At 42.9% G+C, this 17,173-nt stretch overlaps 2 protein-coding genes across 2 annotated transcripts in view; one reads left to right on the top strand and one right to left on the bottom strand.

Moving 5' to 3' along the window:
- The first annotated feature begins 4,199 nt into the window (after window positions 1–4,199).
- On the top strand, window positions 4,200–11,409 carry pvalb7 (parvalbumin 7). The gene is made up of 5 exons (XM_071530007.1): window positions 4,200–4,316; window positions 9,013–9,081; window positions 9,401–9,533; window positions 10,080–10,189; window positions 10,794–11,409. The coding sequence occupies exons 2-5, from the start codon at window positions 9,021–9,023 to the stop codon at window positions 10,817–10,819; spliced, it is 330 nt and encodes a 109-aa protein (XP_071386108.1). The 5' UTR covers window positions 4,200–4,316; window positions 9,013–9,020; the 3' UTR covers window positions 10,820–11,409.
- A 1,703-nt stretch (window positions 11,410–13,112) lies between these two features.
- Window positions 13,113–17,173, bottom strand: part of baiap2l2b (BAR/IMD domain containing adaptor protein 2 like 2b) — a 10,306-nt gene continuing 6,245 nt past the window's right edge. Inside the window, exons 8-14 of the mRNA XM_071530031.1 lie at window positions 16,887–16,991; window positions 16,528–16,630; window positions 15,855–16,062; window positions 15,059–15,124; window positions 14,095–14,437; window positions 13,940–13,983; window positions 13,113–13,188 (exon numbers count right to left, since the gene is read on the bottom strand). Of these exons, the coding sequence (XP_071386132.1) occupies window positions 13,113–13,188; window positions 13,940–13,983; window positions 14,095–14,437; window positions 15,059–15,124; window positions 15,855–16,062; window positions 16,528–16,630; window positions 16,887–16,991 (945 nt within the window). The remainder of the gene's footprint in view (window positions 13,189–13,939; window positions 13,984–14,094; window positions 14,438–15,058; window positions 15,125–15,854; window positions 16,063–16,527; window positions 16,631–16,886; window positions 16,992–17,173) is intronic.

Genomic DNA, 17,173 nt, shown 5'->3' with positions numbered 1-17,173 from the left:
TATATATGCATCTATATGCATCTGTATCAATGTTTCTCCCTCTCTCTCTCTCTCTCTCTCTCTCCCTTGACCAGATACTCATCATTTATTCTGCTCTCTGCAGTGTTAATTGTCATTGCTCCTCCTTCTTATCCTCCTCTCATTATTCATCTCTGTCTATCCGGCTCTGGTCTTGTCCTTGACAAACTCTCGGCCCTCCTCCTCTCATTTATTGGGCTGATTCCATTTATATTAACCCCTCCCTATGTATCTCTACCTCTCTATTCTTCCTCTCTAGTTTCTGTCCCCTCCCTCCAACAATTTCCAACATGTCCTCCCCCTTCTCTCTCCCCCCTCCCGCCCTCGTTCTTCTACAATGCTGCCCATAGGAAAGTGCTGACGAGGGGTAATTCAATAGAGAGGTGAAAGCCATGAGAGTCTCAGGACGGGACAGAAGAGAACAAAGGGTCAAAAACAGGACAGAGAGATAATTTGAAATACTGTACCTGTACCGACATTGAAATGACATTTGAAATACTGTACTGCTTTGGAAATATAGGTTTTTTTCCTGTCATGCCAATAAAGCTGATTTCAATTTCAATTTCATAAAGAGACAATAAGACAGAGAGGGAGAGAAAGAGTTTCCTTGCTTATACTCTTGTTTTTTAAATGAGCACAAACTCTGAAATGCAGATTACAGATTATTTGTGTATATGAATAATGTGAAGATTACATTCTTCCACCATGAAAGGATTATGTGACAATAGCATGAATCAGTCGCATTTTCACATGTTCAGCACATGAAAAGGTTTGGCGAGGGATAAGTTTAGGCAAGTAAAACAACTTTGGGTAAGGTTAGGGTAAAGTTTTGAGATCAGGAAACAGCCTGCACAACTCAAAAAGGTTAAAATGTCAAAGAATATATCTTAGACTGATGCAGCGGATAATGAATTAAAAAAGAAATGACCAGCACTCCAAGTGTATGGACTAATATGTCTTCATTTATTGCTAAAGCAGCAACAGACAAACTTCATCAGAGGGAAGAAACACCTCTGTCTGTTGTTGCTGCTGTGTTTTAAGAATAAATGAAGACATATTGGTCTGTATACTTGGAGTGCGGGTCATTTCTTTTTAAATAGGGTAAGACAAACTTTTGCTGAAAATGAAAAAAAATGACTCGGTATGAAAATGGCAAGCATTAGAAGTTAAAAATCTAGCGACTTTTCGCAAAAGATAGCAATGGCAGCAGACTCAAACAGTGCTAATGAGGAGATGTCCTGTGGGGCGAAGAAATGCAAAGGTTGGGAGACAGCTGGGCATATAGGACGCTCAGAAACTGAATAACCAAGTAGAGAAAAGTCATTTTTACATCTTTGGTATACATGCCCATATCAGTTTACTGCTGGTAAAGTGATCTAATGATGAAGAGGTGAATGTATGAAGACTAAGGACAGACGGAGGAGAATCCATTCATGTCGGTTGGCAACAGAACTCCACAGGGAAATTACTGAGCAGAGGGATATGAGAGCTGAAGTTGCCTTGGCCCGCTACGACACACACACACACACACAAACACAAACACACACACTTGCATAAGACTGTGCATACATAAGCATCAACATACACACACATGTACATGCACACATTCACGCGCACAGATGGCCACAGTGACTTGCATAAGAATGTTTTCACACACAAACATATGCAATCTCTCTTTCTCTCTCTCTCTCTCTCACACACACACACACACACACATCTCCCTCCTGACGTCTACCATAAATGAATTCATATCTCGGCCTTGACTGGCACAAGGGAGGGAGACGGTCTCATACATCAGTCTACAGAGGATAAGGAGGGTGAAAAAACGAAGAGACAGAGACAGAGAGAGGGAAAGACAGATAGAGAGACAGAATAGTTAGAAAGCTGTCAGAGTCCTCGCGACAAGATAGAGAGATTGAGGAGCGATAAAGGAGGAGGCAGAGAGCGATACGGACGGAGAGGGGGAGGAAATGCGTAGATACGGAGAGACGAAAGAAGAGGGGGGGGGGGAGATATGAAGGGAGATAATGGAGGGGAGAGACAGACAGGCAGATGAGGAGATTAGAAAAGTGATGGACAGAGTTAAGAGACAGAGATGGAAGGAGAGATACAGGGAGGGAAGTGGAGAGTGAGAGTCGGAAAGAAACGCAAGGTTGTTTAGGGTAAAAGAGAGACGAGTACATGCATCTTTAGCAAGGCTTTCTCCGGGGAGATTCAAACCCCAAACCCTGGGAGTGACAGTGTCTCGCTCTGCCCACTGAGCTACAAAGGAACACTGATGTGTTTGTGTGTTAGTGCAGTGTTTCTCAACCCAGTTCTCAAGGACCCCTTCCCTGCAACTTGAGCTCCAACTCTACTTGTGCATACCGGCTTTAATTAAGGGTCACACATTCTCATGACACCTTAATTGAATCAGGTGTGCAAGGGAAGAGTTAGGCCTTGTCCATACTAATCTGGATAAATTTGAAAATGCATCTTTGTCTCTCCGTTTTAGCCTTCCATCCACACTAAAGCTGCGTTTCCGACCACTGAAAATGGAGCTTTTCAAAAACGCTCTCCCAAGAGGATAACTTTGAAAATGTCGGTTTCGCATTGTAGTGCGGACGGGAAAAACGGGGCTTTTGGAGACACTGACTGTCATGTGATCTCTCTCTCTTTCAGTGCCTCAAGGAATGGTGGTTGTGGCTGGAGAGCCGCCCCAAACTTACTCACACAACTCGAAGCAGAGAAGAACAACTCTACCTTGACACTTTTTAACTTTTTGATTTAGGCATTTTTTCAGAAACTTAACTTGCTCACAGACTTTGTTCTTAATGATCGCTCTGTAAACAACAACCTTTTAAAAATGCCGGTGGCAGAAAGCCGGTGGAAATGGTGTAAAGCGGCCGGCCCAAGTAGCCTCTGCATGCCCATGGATCAAATGATGCGTTTGTGGACAGGGGACTTTTCAAAAACACTTTTCAAATTTATCTGCATTAGTATAGACAAAGCCTTAGTGTATGAAAGCAAACATGTTTGTACTGTATGTATCTACTGTATGTAATCTATGATCTCTGCAAAAACACCACAGCAATTAGCGCCCAGCAACAGCCAAAACAAACATTAACTTGGGGATTGCCACTTTAACACCTAAAGTACAATGTTAAACTACCTGACTCTCCTCAACAGAGACACAGAATTACTTGTAAATTTGTCTAATCCTTAGCTTCATCAGTTGTAAAATCCAAGTGAAATTGGGTCCGCTGAGACACTAGACCCAAACCGGGGGGCGTTGAAACTGCTCAAAATGATATTGATGATGCCACAGATAGTTATTTTAACATACAGTCCACAGGGCGCTGATCATAAAGTCACTTGAATCAAACACTAGTGGCAGAAGTAGAAGAAGCTTCAACAGAGGGGAGGAATGAGAGAAAAAAGAGCGAGGGATAAAAGATAAAGCAACGAGAATTTATGCCTTGGTTTTACTGCTGCTTACAAACTTCATTTATTAGTTCTGGAACAATTTGTATTTGAAACCCATTTGTAACTCATAAACTTGTATTTGTAGCCACCGAGCGGCTGTATGACAAACAAATTTCTCCGCAGGGATCAATAAAGTAGCCGATCTCTTCTTCTGTTTTACCACCTGAAGCGGCATATTAAACTACCAGACTTGCCTCGACCAAGACTGTGAAACTGTTAGCTGCAACTTTACTGCCCCCCCCCTCCCCCCCCCTCCATCTTGAAACCTATTTGAAAAACAGTCGCAACTGTGGCAGTGAGAAAACACAGCCTCTATAACGCGAGGGGGACAGAATAAATCACAATAGATAAGCGTAAAAAGGATAGAAACAAATAGAAACAAAAGAAAGAGAGTGTCACACAGAGAGAGAGAGAGAGAGAGAGGAGACCCGGGTGGAGATACTGTCTTTGGACGCTCAGATAGAGAGGGATTATTAATAGGCCTGTGTGTGATTTGTTAGTGCCGCGGAGAAAGAGATCACACTCCAGGGCCAGCGGTCTGTGCGTCATGTCTTGATGCCCCCCCCGCCCCTTCCCCCACCCCCCCCCTTCTCAAAATAGAGAGGATACAGAGGGGTGAAGGGGGGGGGGGGTGTATGGGGTATGTGTGTACAGTATGTGTTTGGACAGGGGCTATAAAAGTCTTATTGTGTCCTTCCCCCCCTCGCTGATCTTACCTCCATCTCCAACCCCTCTCTCTTCTCTCCGCTCATTCTCTCCATCGCCCTCTTTCCTCTCGCCCTCTTTCTTCTCGCCCTCTCCTCTCTGCTGCATCCGTCCATCCCTTCACTCAGGTAAGACGGAGATGAGAAATGAATTGCTTGACTGAAAAAAAAAAAAAGAGAGATTTAAAATAAGAAAAGACAAATGGGATGTCCTTAAGGTGCTCTGGACAGTGAGAATCAAGGCGTTGACAGAAGACTACAGGGCTTATCTGTGCTGAGCAGATATACAGTAATTAGGAATGCATTTTGAGTCATTAATGGGCAAATGATACAGTCCCCTGCTGTATGAAGACAATTTTGTACACTAAATGTAATATTTTTGCGTGCTAGAGTGACACACAGTAGTAAAATATTCCATAGTTGTAGAGCGTATAGCAGGTGCGTCTCTTGCATGACCTTCTGGGTCGCTGATCTCCTATAGGAACCATAAACTGACTCCCAAAGAATCCATGAAAAACATCATGGATTCACAACACTCGACAAGGCTTAAAAAAAAAAAAAAGCATGACTTGAGCTCATTAATACCAGAGTTTTTAAATAAAATAAGTGGTGTAGTCAGTAAAAATAGGGTATAGCTGAAGGCAGAGTATTTTGGAATGTCATCATTCCCATGTTTTTTGTGGATTTTTTTGGTATTCCATAGTTTCCAGCAAACATTATAACGTTGAGTAGATGCTGAAATGACGGCCTGCTCCAATTAAAATTATGAAGATAGTGCCAGAATAAAAATTGAGATGACGTCCATAGTTGTCAATGGCTGGACCTAAATATCTTTCTGATATAAGTTTCCAAAACTATTTTAATATGAAAAAAAATACAAAAAACAAAAGTAGCGAGTGTTACATTTGTGTTTATAATGTCAAAATGTTTAGTAGAAGTTCCTCTTTGGTAATTTGGGGGTAACTGCATCAAAGAAGAAAAACAAACTCTCAGCCTCTCTTCATAGAAAAAGGTTAAAAAGCCTTTATTATTCCATTGTTTTTCTTCTCTGTTTTAATATGAATTTAAACTGTGCCATAACATCATACTGTAAGAAGTTTGTGCTCGTTTGGGTTGATGTTGAACTCGCACCAACTCCTGCACCACCCACATCGCCGTCCAACAAATGCTTGCTGGGTTGTGTTACTGTGTTTGCATGCTGTCTTTCCTATTGTTTTCTCCACTGCAGTAGCTTGTATCTAATAAAGGGTGACGTAAGGAGCAGGTGCTTCTCTAATTGGCTCACGTGTCAACACTGACATGTCACCATGAACAGGTGTTGTTTTACAGTAGCGTTGGCCATGACTTTATGTAGTTATGCAGTTTAGTCATGTGTTTACTGTATGTTTGTCACTGCTGTTGCTATTTTGACCGGGTCTCTCTTGAAAAACCGTCCTGCTATATTTTTAAAGATGCTCATCTCAATAGGAGTACCTGTTTAAATAAAATATACTATAATTATGAATAATACATATCATACTGCACCATGGCTCACTGCTGACCATGATGGACTAGATGTTGCCAGAATTTCAATCTTTAACCTGCAGACATCTCCTGTGCTGACATTTAGTTTTCTGCAGCTCCCAGCAAGAGTCCACCAACACTTCTGATACTCAAACTCCTGCCCCCCTCAGGAAAAAAATCAATTGTGAATGAGCAACTAAAGCATGCAATAGAAACTGGCTTCATGTACAGTTAGGTTTAACAACGATTTCTTCAGGGTAAGACAAAGGAAAATGCTTTGTTGAAGTTGCATCCTACTGCTGCACTTTTGTTGAGGAGAAGCAAGGTTTAGCATGCAACTTCTGGTGTTTACAACATAAGGCACACTCAGCACAAAAAAATTACTTTCCATTACATTATTTTTTTTTACATCTTAGGCATTTAGCTTTCACTCCAGGGTGTTTTTTAATCCAGAGTGACTTAAAATGAGAGAGCAGGTAGGGGCTCAGTGTTTTGCTCAAGGACACTTATACAGGACTCAGTTGCTGTTGCGGGGATTGAACCTGTGATATTTTGGTTAGGGGACGCTCTCTCAAACCCAATACCAAAAGTCAAATCTTCAAAGTGACAGACACTGTCAAAAATGGTGTGACAGAATTTGTTAACTCTACATTTCACTGGTCAGATCAGGAATGTTGTCAAACGCATGAATGCCGGGGATGACTGAGATGGATATGTCACTCTGTCTGTGTATTTTAACGAACATGTTAACAACATGACAGGATATCATGATACAGAACAACTCGTTAAGCCAAAACTGTCTGTCAAGGTCTCCTGCCTACAGATAGGGGATCAAAATAGGGATCCAAACATGTTTCTAACAAACCAAGACCTGATGACCTCACACACCTCAAACAGGTGACATCATGGTTTTCTATTTGTAAGACGTGATCTGACAAGATGGCGTTAAACAATGTAACGCGTGTAAAAAACACTCTTATATACCACTTATATATCTCAACACAATCTCAAAAACCACAAATAGACGCTCGCTAATTGGCGTTTGCTGCCAAACCAGTCGGCCCTTTGGACACATAACAGGTGGAGAGAAAGTTGAGAAGAAGTAGGCCGGACAGAGAGAACGAGGAGAGCTATGTGTCGCTTTTTTATTAGTCACTCTCTCCATCTGGAGTCCTTTCGTCAGGGAGGATAAGTATTTTGTTGGGGGTCAAAACGCTGCAAAGGGACTATCGAAAAACCACTCCGCCGAGGCTCTGCAAATCTCACGCGCACTTACACTCACTGAGGCGGTATGTGGCATAAGGAGCACACACACACACACACACACACACACACACAGATAAACAGAGATACATACACAAGGGGATTGAGTTCCCTTATAGGCACAAACACATTCCTCAAACATCTTTCTTGACAACGCAAACACTTGCTCCCAGAGCTTCACACAGATCAACAAGGAGCGCTGAGAGCCTGCAGCTGAGTCCTGACACCTGCTGGCACCTAGGGGGTACTGCAATGACTTTTTTTTTTAACCTTCAAGGAGGACTGACCGCGCGTTCTGTTTTTCAGTGACACCCTGCTTCACATTCGTACGGTTGCACACTTTCACACCCGGGAGCTGCCGAGTGCACCCACAGTCTTCTACTGTTATCTTATACCTCTCCTGGAAATGTTTTGGGTGTGAAATGCCTCACTGAAGGGCACCTCAGTGGAACCTGGTGAAGGAGGGAGAGTGTTACTCCTTCACAGGGGCAGACTTAGTGATTTGGGGGCCCAAGGCAAAGGCAGTCACGGGGCCCCCTGAATCCCAACATTCACTCTTTTCAATCCATCCTTTCTACACAGTAGCTTCAAGCTGGGGCTGAGCTTGGAAGATGTGGTAATCTTGCTGGCAGCAACACTAGTGACAGTTGATTCTTTGATGAAAAAGTCGTCAGAAAAACTTCTATATACCTCTCTTTTTTTTTTTTAACGTCTCGCAACAGTGGAATAGCCCACTGCCACTACAGCCTGACTGAGTGGAGGGTGGCCATGACACAAGATTTAAATTATTTCATTGTAAGAAATAGAGGATGTTTTTCAATGTACTCTTCTTTAAATTGATGAAAAATAAGTTTATATTAGTTTTATTTCTGTCTTTTGTGGGGCTCTCTGGCTGGTAAATCTTTGGCTATGGATTAATGGAAGTGGCTAGTGAATAAAAGCCTTAGTTTCTCCCCATAATGTCACAGCACGAAATGTGCTATTGTTAAGGCAATATATTGTTAAATGACATAATTTGATGTATTAATATTATTGGGTCAAAGGGACAAGGTGATCGAACAGATGAAGGTGCTCAGTACTGCGTCACTGCTGCAGTGAAGTGCCAGTCTGTTGGGTTGTACAGATAACACTACTGCTACCTGTCAAAAGTGTGGGGAGAAAGAGAGAGAGAGAGAGAGAGAGAGAGAGAGAGAGAGAGGAAGAGGGAGAGAGAGACAGAGACACAGAGAAAGAGAGAGAGTTTATTAAAAGGAAGAAGGGAATGATTGGATATGAGGTTGTGCGTGTGTATAAAAAAGGAGAAGTAAATGGTTATGCAGTGTGTGTGTGTGTGTGTGTGTTTATAAAAAGACAGTAGCGAATGGTTGGATAATGCGGTGAGGTGTGTGTGTCTGTGTGTGTGTGTGTGTGTGTGTGTGTGTGTCATCTTAGTGTATGCCAGGCTGTAGCTATGCCCTCGTCTTAAATTCTAAACTATGGCCTTTGGTCGACTCCCTGGTGTGCCAAGTTCCTTTGAGGGCGTCTGTTGAGTGCCTGAATGAAATACTACCAGGCCCATCAGGGTCAGAATCCTCTTTGTGTGTGTGTGTATGTGTGTGTGTGTGTGTGTGTGTGTGTCCTCTCTGGTTTGTCCTTCCCACCAACAGGCTATTTTGACTGATTTACCTGAGTCTATAGACGGACAGTGAGTCTCTGTAGGCCGGAGCCGTAGCTCATTTCCTCCACGCACTCCAACAGCCAACACATTCTCATAAACAAAAGCACCCTGGGGTGTCCTGCTGACTCAGCAGGCCAAGGTGCATACCGTAATGTTATTTGTTTGAATCTGGCTTTTGTCGCACGTCCTCCCGTCTCACTTTCCCACCTTTCCTGCTGTCTGCATTCAACTGTTTCAAAAGGCAGAACATTCTGTAAAATATAACCTTTGAAAAAAAGGGTCCAAGCCACATAACTGATGTTCTTCTCAGGTTCTGACTCAGATAGTATTGATTGATGCATTTCTCACTTCTACCTTTTGTCCTCTCTCTCTCTCTCTCTCTCTCTCTCTCTCTCTCTCCAGCTGACAAAATGGCCATGAAGGATCTGTTGAAAGCTGAGGATATCAAGAAAGCTCTTGATGCCTTTGCAGGTCTGTAACAGTTGAGTTTGACGTATGCATTTCTCACAACAAAAAGAGGTCAGTTTTAGATGCTGACACACAAATGAAACACAAATCCTGATAGTGCTCATGTAAAAGTCACTTCCAAGCTAATCTATTCTGTTTCAGTTCTGCAGCAGACAATGTAGGCAAATCCCTAAATTTTATATAACTGTACTAAATATGCACAGTGCAACTTCAAATGCATGACTCTTAAACAGCTGCTTGAAACATTTCCAATAAGCAAACAGTGCAGTTAGAGGTAGGACCAGTCAGATGGTTAAATCTGTACCTGTCCTCCTGTGTGCAGTGGCGGACTCTTTTGACCACAGGAAGTTCTTTGAGATGGTGGGGATGAAGGCCATGTCGGCCGAAAACGTCAAGAGGGTCTTCCAGGCTCTGGATGTGGACGCCAGCGGCTTCATAGAGGAGGAGGAGCTCAAGTGAGGGACTCTCTGTCTGTCTCTCTCTCTCTCTCTCTCTCTCTCTCTCTCTCTCACACACACACACACACACGTTTGGTCTGATTTGTCAATTAGGTGGAGGAAAACTGACATTTTTCTCTATTTTTATAGTAAGCAAGGGAGACATAGAGAATAATTTGTGCTGACAGTGGGGTTGCCTATCGCCCTTTATCCAATCACATATCACCCTTGGGACACACACACACATACACAAGCTCTGGCACTGTGTCTTTGAGTTTGTGATCTTGTATCTCTTGTTTTTATCTGTTTTGTTTCCTCTGGTTTCTCTAAAGCACCTTGTGACAAGCCTGTTTGTTAAAAGCGCTCTATAAATAAACTTGACACACATTTACATATAAATCGTATATGCTACACGTGTATGTAAGAGTCTGTGTGTGTGTGTGTGTGTGTGTGTGTGTGTCCTGTGGGTGATTTAAGGTTGATAAAGCAGGATGGGCATGCCCGCTGTCAGATGTACACACTGACTGATATTTAAACATGTTCCCACGCCCTCCCTCCCTCCAGGTTCGTACTGAAGGGCTTTGCCACAGACGGCAGAGACCTGACCGACAAGGAGACAAGAGAATTCCTCCAAGCCGCAGACAAGGATGGAGACGGCAAGATCGGCATCGACGGTGAGCGAGGGGGAGGGGAGAGAAGGTAGAAGGTGGGGAGTCTATAGTGACTAGGATAACATGTAGGCTGCAGGTGGGGGAGCTCTACCCATAAGAGAACATTTCACTGGGCTAAATGTACTATGTGTAGCATTTTTTTCTCAAAATTAACACCACATTTCCCATAAACGAAGAGGATGTTCCCTGTTCCCCATCCCCGGCATCGATCTGCATGAGTTTGTTGTGAAGAACAAGAAGGAAAAGGATAATCTGTTTTTTATTATGTTGTGCACCCATGTAACTAATTGGTAGTGTCATGTAAGTCCATGACTAACCAATCAATCATAAGAGTTGAGCAAATATGCAAATATGTATTCTGACTAAAGCAATCAAATTACACCGTCTCAAAATTAATGATTTATTGATGTTAAAATATGTAGCACCTTTACTCTTATGAGAAAATCATAAACACAAAAATATATTTTCTTTATCACATTAGTGCGGGTTGGGTTCCTCTGATCTGGTTTAGGTGTTTAAGTGATACAGAATCAGACTAAGTGCTATAAACTAATTACACAGTGACAAATTTCTACATTCAATAACAACCTATTTCTTTCTTTTTCAGAGTTTGAGGCCTTGGTGCATGAGTAGTGGACAGCTGTACTCCCCCCCTCCTCCTCCCTGCATTCATATTTTGTAACTGCCACCTCCCGTCTCCTCTCACTGCCCCTGGGACCCCAGCATGGAGTCTGACCAGGCCTCGCTCTCTACACAACACGACCAGAACAGGCCAACAGGGGGTCACAGAGAGGAGGCACACACCGGCATACCTGGCACCACTGTCATATTTAATTTTTCTTTTTTTTTTATATATATATATCTATACAAACCAACATGCTGTATGGGTTTTCTGAATCATTCTGAATGATTTCATGATGGTAGTTCATGCTCTCAAAACAGGCGGTACTAGTGCTGTAGATGGTGTAGATGTTATTTAGCCAAACCTTCAAATTTCCTCCCTCTGTGTATTTCATGTTGTGCATTTCCTCTTTTTTTTTCTTTTTGGCTGCTCACACATCAACATACTCTTCTCCTCCTCCTCATCCTCCTTTCCTCACCTCCTCTCTCCTCTACCCCCTCCTCCTCACTCCCCCCCTCCGACGAGACGATGTAGTAAATAAACTGATCAAAAACAAGAAGAGCTGTGAAGAGAGAAAAGATCTGAATAAGAAACAATAAAAAGCCTTGAGTTAAACACGTCTCTTTACTCATTGTACAACCACAGTGGGCACAAATACATGGAACTCAAAAGACAAAACATATTAATACATCGGACACTGTTGCAGTCATACTGTGTTGGAACACAAAACACAGATTATCGATGATGTGGATTATAGAACAGTGAGGATAATCACAAATTTACAACTACTGGGGGAGATTCTGTGGGCTAAGTGTAAACTTAAAGCAAAAATCCACCATTGGATACTCTTATACCGTTATATATCATGAGATTGTGTGATGTTCACTGCATTCTGGGAGTTATTTTGTGATGAAGTGAGGAGGGAAATACCCACTTTCACTCAACCTGCCTCCTCTATTTCTACTTCAGTTAATGATTACCTATGTTTCCCAGAATGCCGTTCGACAACCCCCAGAAAACGTGCCTGAACTTGTTACATTCAGCTGTGGGTTACATGTTAAAGTGGAGAGAGCGATAAGTTTGTTTTTCCAGTCAAAAGAAAAGTCGCGCTTACTTACTCAAAATGCAACATATCTTGTGGCTGCATTGCATTCTGGTCTATTGAGGCTACTGTGGGTGGAGAAACTGGTCTCTCTCCTCTTCTACGATGGATTTCTCCCTGTATCATTGTTGAACGTCTCTTGGTGCAAAATGGCGGCTCTAGAAAGAAGCTCTTGCTCTTTGCTTCTGAGGGACTGACAGCAAAACCTGACTATACTGTTGATGTTTTAGATAGCTGAATATTTTTCAAAACAAAATGGGCCCAGAAATGCAAGGTACATCGCCAATAGCTGTTTTGTTTTTTTAACAGTGTTGTAAGGGGGATTTTTCCTTTAGGTGTAGGTGTAGGGTGGTTTGGTTGAGTGTAGCTCTGATCAGTGTTGAGATTGGGTACAGAGGGTTGTGGTTTAGGGATGGCAGAATTTACTATTAAGCCTTTTAGGTGTTGTTGTGGGTTTAAAGGAGAGATCTATGATGAGAGATGCCCACTTGTTAACTTTGATGTCAAACCAGCTATCACCCGCCCTTCTTTCCTCTAACATCCAGGGCAGGTTTCTACTGAGGTGCCCCCCCCCCCCCCCCGTGTTTGATTACAACTTACAGTATGTATTGGTTAATAACAAGATACTCACACATTTCCATTATGATCATTGTATCTGTACAATGATACGCTAATGTCAATCTCAGGGACTAAGAAACATGGTGAGAGCTGTCAGGAGATGTTAGCGTGTATATTAAAGCAAAAAAAGACACATTATATGTTATAATCAGCTTAATATTTGTAACCTATGAGACAAACAGTGGCATCAACATAAAAGTTAACTGAAAAATTGTACACTTCTTCACATGACAATCAATGAGGAACAAAAAAAAATCTATTTAAAATGAACACTATAAAACAGCATATGTAGGTTTTGAACTTAAATCCTCTTCATTGAAGACCTGTTATTTTGAGAGGTTTTTTGTTATGATAATTCATTTTTAGTTGTACTGTAATTTTTTGTTTTTGTTATAAGAAAGACCTCATCAAGAGTATTAATCTAATACAAAGAACTCACTAAATCGTCTTCTGCCCCTCAGGGTCAAAGCCTTCACATTTCAGAGATGTCATTGCAATCTCCTGAAACAAAAATGTATATCCTGCCCCCAGAACCTGATCCTGCAGCCTCAGTTACAAACCCGGCCTGCATGAGCGCTGACGCATCAGTGGATCTGAGGAGCAGATCTGTCATTGGTCGTCGTGGGGCGAAGCTTTACCGTGGCAAACGGGTTTGTGCCTCTGAAATGAGAGGATGATGGAAAATGTCACACAATACCTCACCTACTCAAGTATTTTCTGCCAACACAAACAAACCTCACACTCACATGCACACACACACACACACCAGGTTGGGAACCTGACCCCAGCCACTAGTCAAATTATGGTCAATTTTGGCTGTAGCTGGTAAACCATTGTTCAGAGGTCCTACAGTTTTGTAAAACCAATATGGGTTTTCCAAGGCCGATCCTGATGCCGATATATTTTTATTGGTCTAAGCTGTCAATAGTCTATGGTATATTTTGTGGCGATAATCAATATCTTCAGTGTTTCCCCCCCCAATTTTTATTCTTTGCAGGGTGGAAACTCTCTGAAAGAAGCATTCAGATCATCATGGGACACTAAAACTCTCCACTGAAATCCGACTACTACTAGTACTACTACTAGTACGATTAATAATAATGATCCATGCGTACATTTAAGGAATACAATCAAAATGTCTCATTGATATCAATTCATGTTAAGGGCTTCCCATAGACAATCAGTGTTTTATTGATCAATTATGCAATAAATATGTAATCAAACAAACTGTGTCATATCCATCATATCAGAGGTGGGTGACTGGCTAATACCAAATTTTTAGTAAAAGGTCACAATCGGTCTATCAGTCTAACCTTAGCTGGAATTCCTCAGCCACTGTGGCCTGGGGATGAAAAAAACTTGTTTTCTGTCCACACACACACAAACACACACACACACACACTGAAATTACCTGGGAAAGAGTGGGTTTTCAGGCGCTCCATGGGGTGATAATGCCTGAGAAAGAGGATTTCCGATGTGAACAAACACAGAGATGGAAGTAAGTATACTGTTTTTCAAGAGCAGACAAAAAAACATAATTTCTCATGAGAATTTAACCCATAGTACCTTGCCATCAGACGCTGACTCCCCCTTCCTGTCAGGGAGGGGAGAGATTGGTCGAAAATCTGTAGAGCCCCTCCTTAGGTTCTGAGGAGGGGGAGGAGGCGGCGGGGGAGGAGGCGGAGGTGGGAGTTCGTTGTAGCTCTTCGTTTGACTGGGCTTCGTCTCCGAGGCTGGCTCCGCCCTCTTTTCGGGGAGAGGAGAGATTGGCCGGAAGTCTACAGAAGCCCTGCGGTTGGGTGTGGCCGGGGGCGGGACATCTCCGTAACTCTTGCTCTCTGACTGGTCAGGGTAGGTGTCAGTGGGGTCCAGCAGGTTGTTCATACTGTGGCTTCTCAGAGCAGAACCACTGACGGGTCAAAGGGGAACAAACAGAAAATATTAGTATGTCAAAGACGATTTTCCTGTCTTGGCTGGACAATAAAGTTCTATTCTATTCTATTCTATTCTATTCAAAACATAGGATTCAGAATTACTCTGAAATGACCTGAAATGCTTTGAAGCAAGATAATAATTTTATAACCTCATTAGATAAATTCATCTTAAAGTAACTTTTAGCCTATAATTTACTATTTATATTTCTAGGTGCAGAGCAGCAATAAAAGTAAATAAAGTAAAGTATAAAGTATAGGTGCAGACATAATTTGATCCTTATCATTATCATTTCGTTTGCAGAGCACAGGCTCAGCTACAGAACAGCTCTCCTAGATCTGGTATGGGTTCAGTGTCTCGCTCAAGGACGAAGGACGAAGGACGAACGCTTGCCGACATCGGGGCTTGAAACGGACCGGTGTCGGACAGTCTCTCTAACCACTAGGCCTCCCTCCCGCCCTTAAAGATGTGTCAAATCTGATAGGTATAGAGTGCATTTCTTTGTGCAGCTTGTCTCCCCAGAGACCTGTTTCTGACTTCTACCATTCTCCAGTGACATTTGGCCGGCTGTGCAGATGGACAGTGAAGTGATCCCCACCTTGTTCCCAAAGTGTTGGAGAAATCCTCGACAGGAGCCACATAAGCAGCAGGGAACCAGCCCTGACTGGGAGAGAAGACAGAGAGACACAGATGAGGCAACAGAAAAAACAACTCTAAACAATACATACTTTTCATCCTGGGACTGGATGTACAACTGTAGTGTGTTTATGTTTTGTCTACTGTTATACATCTTGTCTGCACTATATGTATAAGGTCCTGTTACATGTTGTCCTGCTCCTACAGTGTCAAGCCTGTATTGTGTAACTCTTTTGTACTCTTGTCGTACGGGAATCTACCAAAAGAGACACATTTTGGATTCCATCTCATAGTTTTAAGGGGCAATAAGTACGTTGTTTTGCTGCCCCATAGCACAAAATGACCATAAAAACCAATGACTCAATGATTACTTCGCAAGGTGCTGAGATTTCTGGCTTTCAAAACTCACTTTCCAGCCTGCGCTAGCCTGTACTTTTGGGACAAAAACTCCCCACCCACTGGCATTTCAAGATACTCCAAACACCCCCCTTTGGACCTCTGCTCTAATTAGCTAGCTTACTTGTCTCTATTGTGAAAATTTGACTTTATTGTTTTGTCAATTACAGGTAGGGGTGAGAGGGGTGGAGGCAGTGATTTATCGATGTTGCAATAGAAGTCATAGATTGCTTAATGTCCCTTTGACAAACGGCTGAAGTCATAAAACGATGGTTCCTGCACTAGTACACACACACACACACACACACACACACACACACACACACATACACACAAATGCGTCTCCCCTCCCAGCTACCCACCGCAGGCTGCTGTCGGTGCGTCCGTACAGCCAGCCGTTGCGAGGCTCCTGGACCAGCACGGTGACGGTCTCTCCCCTGGTGAAAGGCAGCAGCTTGGGGTTGGAGGAGGAGGGGTGAGACACCAAGGCCCTCATGGCTCTCCCCCCTCCCAGACCCAGAGACTCCCCCACCGAGCTGGAGCGAGAGCGGCTCGGGAGGGGAGAGGGAGCTGCAGGCGAGGAAGAGAGGGGAGGGAACAAGAGAGAGAGGGTGAGAGAGAGTGAAAGAGAGATTCAAGGACAGGTGCAGAGACTGGAGAGAAGGGAGTATTTTGGACACTTATAAATTAATGCATACCCTCAGGCAGAAACATGATCATAACTAATTTACTCAGGTATTAATGCAAGTACTGTATAATTTGCCAGTGTGCAAAACTGGATCTAATGCTTAAATTTGTGTGATTAATTTGTGTCGCAAAAATAATGCACGAAAGGCACTGAAAATGTCACAATCAACATTTGCAATCAACATTATTTATATCTTTACCACTGTTTTCCATCTGCAGAAGTGAGTCTTACCCATCTCCTTAGGCTTACAAAGTTAACAATATATTCTTGCATTAATAGACAGTATGCGTAGTGTGACGACCCTCCACTGATAGTTTCCTCAGTGGGGTGCAGTGCTGTCCCCCCACCTCTGGATGGCACTCTGCCCAGCGCCTGCTGCTCCCTCCTGGCCCAGGACATGTCTTCATCTCTTGCCACTGTCTGCAGCAGGGAGCTCACTGACCCTCGCAGCTGGACAGACACAACACACAATATAAATAACATGCTGTGCCCACTCACAAACTCTAATTTACATCAAGGTATTGTCATTTTTTTTTAGTTTGAATGGGAAACTTTAGCTTTGAGCTGCTGAGAGATGAGATATTTTGAAGTGTCCAGTGGTGAAAAAAGTCCAGTGGTGAGTTTTCTTCTCATGTTTGAAAACAAGAGCATTCGTCAGTTCACTTTGGATCAAAATAACTTATTAAGCCAGGGAAAGTGTCGGTACCTGTGCCTCTTGGTCCAAAGGGGTGGGCGTTCGAGGTCTGGACCCTCTGGTCTCGTTCACTTTCTCCTTCCATCCATCTGCCCTCTGCTGGAGAGACCCGCCGGTCTGGAAGCAGATGAGAGAGATGGTTCAACATAAGCATTTGTTAGAAATGTAAAGTTTGATGATAATTAGCTAGCTAACATTGCCAAATATCATTGACATAACATTAGCTGATGCATGGAGAACAGGATTTTACGTTTTTTATGTATTTTACGAGAAGCAACATCATGTCTATATCATTGAAA

Source organism: Centroberyx affinis, unplaced genomic scaffold (genome assembly GCF_046629955.1).
Source record: "Centroberyx affinis isolate AG114_WGS23_722 - 3 ecotype Tasmania unplaced genomic scaffold, CSIRO-AGI_Caff_v1 ptg001860l_1, whole genome shotgun sequence".
Taxonomy (NCBI): Eukaryota; Metazoa; Chordata; class Actinopteri; order Beryciformes; family Berycidae; genus Centroberyx; species Centroberyx affinis.
This window is presented reverse-complemented; position numbering and strand designations above follow the sequence as displayed.

What these genes read in the sequence shown, in the direction of transcription:
- pvalb7 (XM_071530007.1), top strand. Translation starts at nt 9,021, where the DNA reads ATGGCCATGAAGGATCTGTTGAAAGCTGAGGATATCAAGAAAGCTCTT. An exon ending in AGCTCTTGATGCCTTTGCAG is followed by an intron (nt 9,082 to 9,400) that starts GTCTGTAACAGT and finishes TCCTGTGTGCAG; the next exon opens with TGGCGGACTCTTTTGACCAC. An exon ending in CGGCAAGATCGGCATCGACG is followed by an intron (nt 10,190 to 10,793) that starts GTGAGCGAGGGG and finishes TTTCTTTTTCAG; the next exon opens with AGTTTGAGGCCTTGGTGCAT.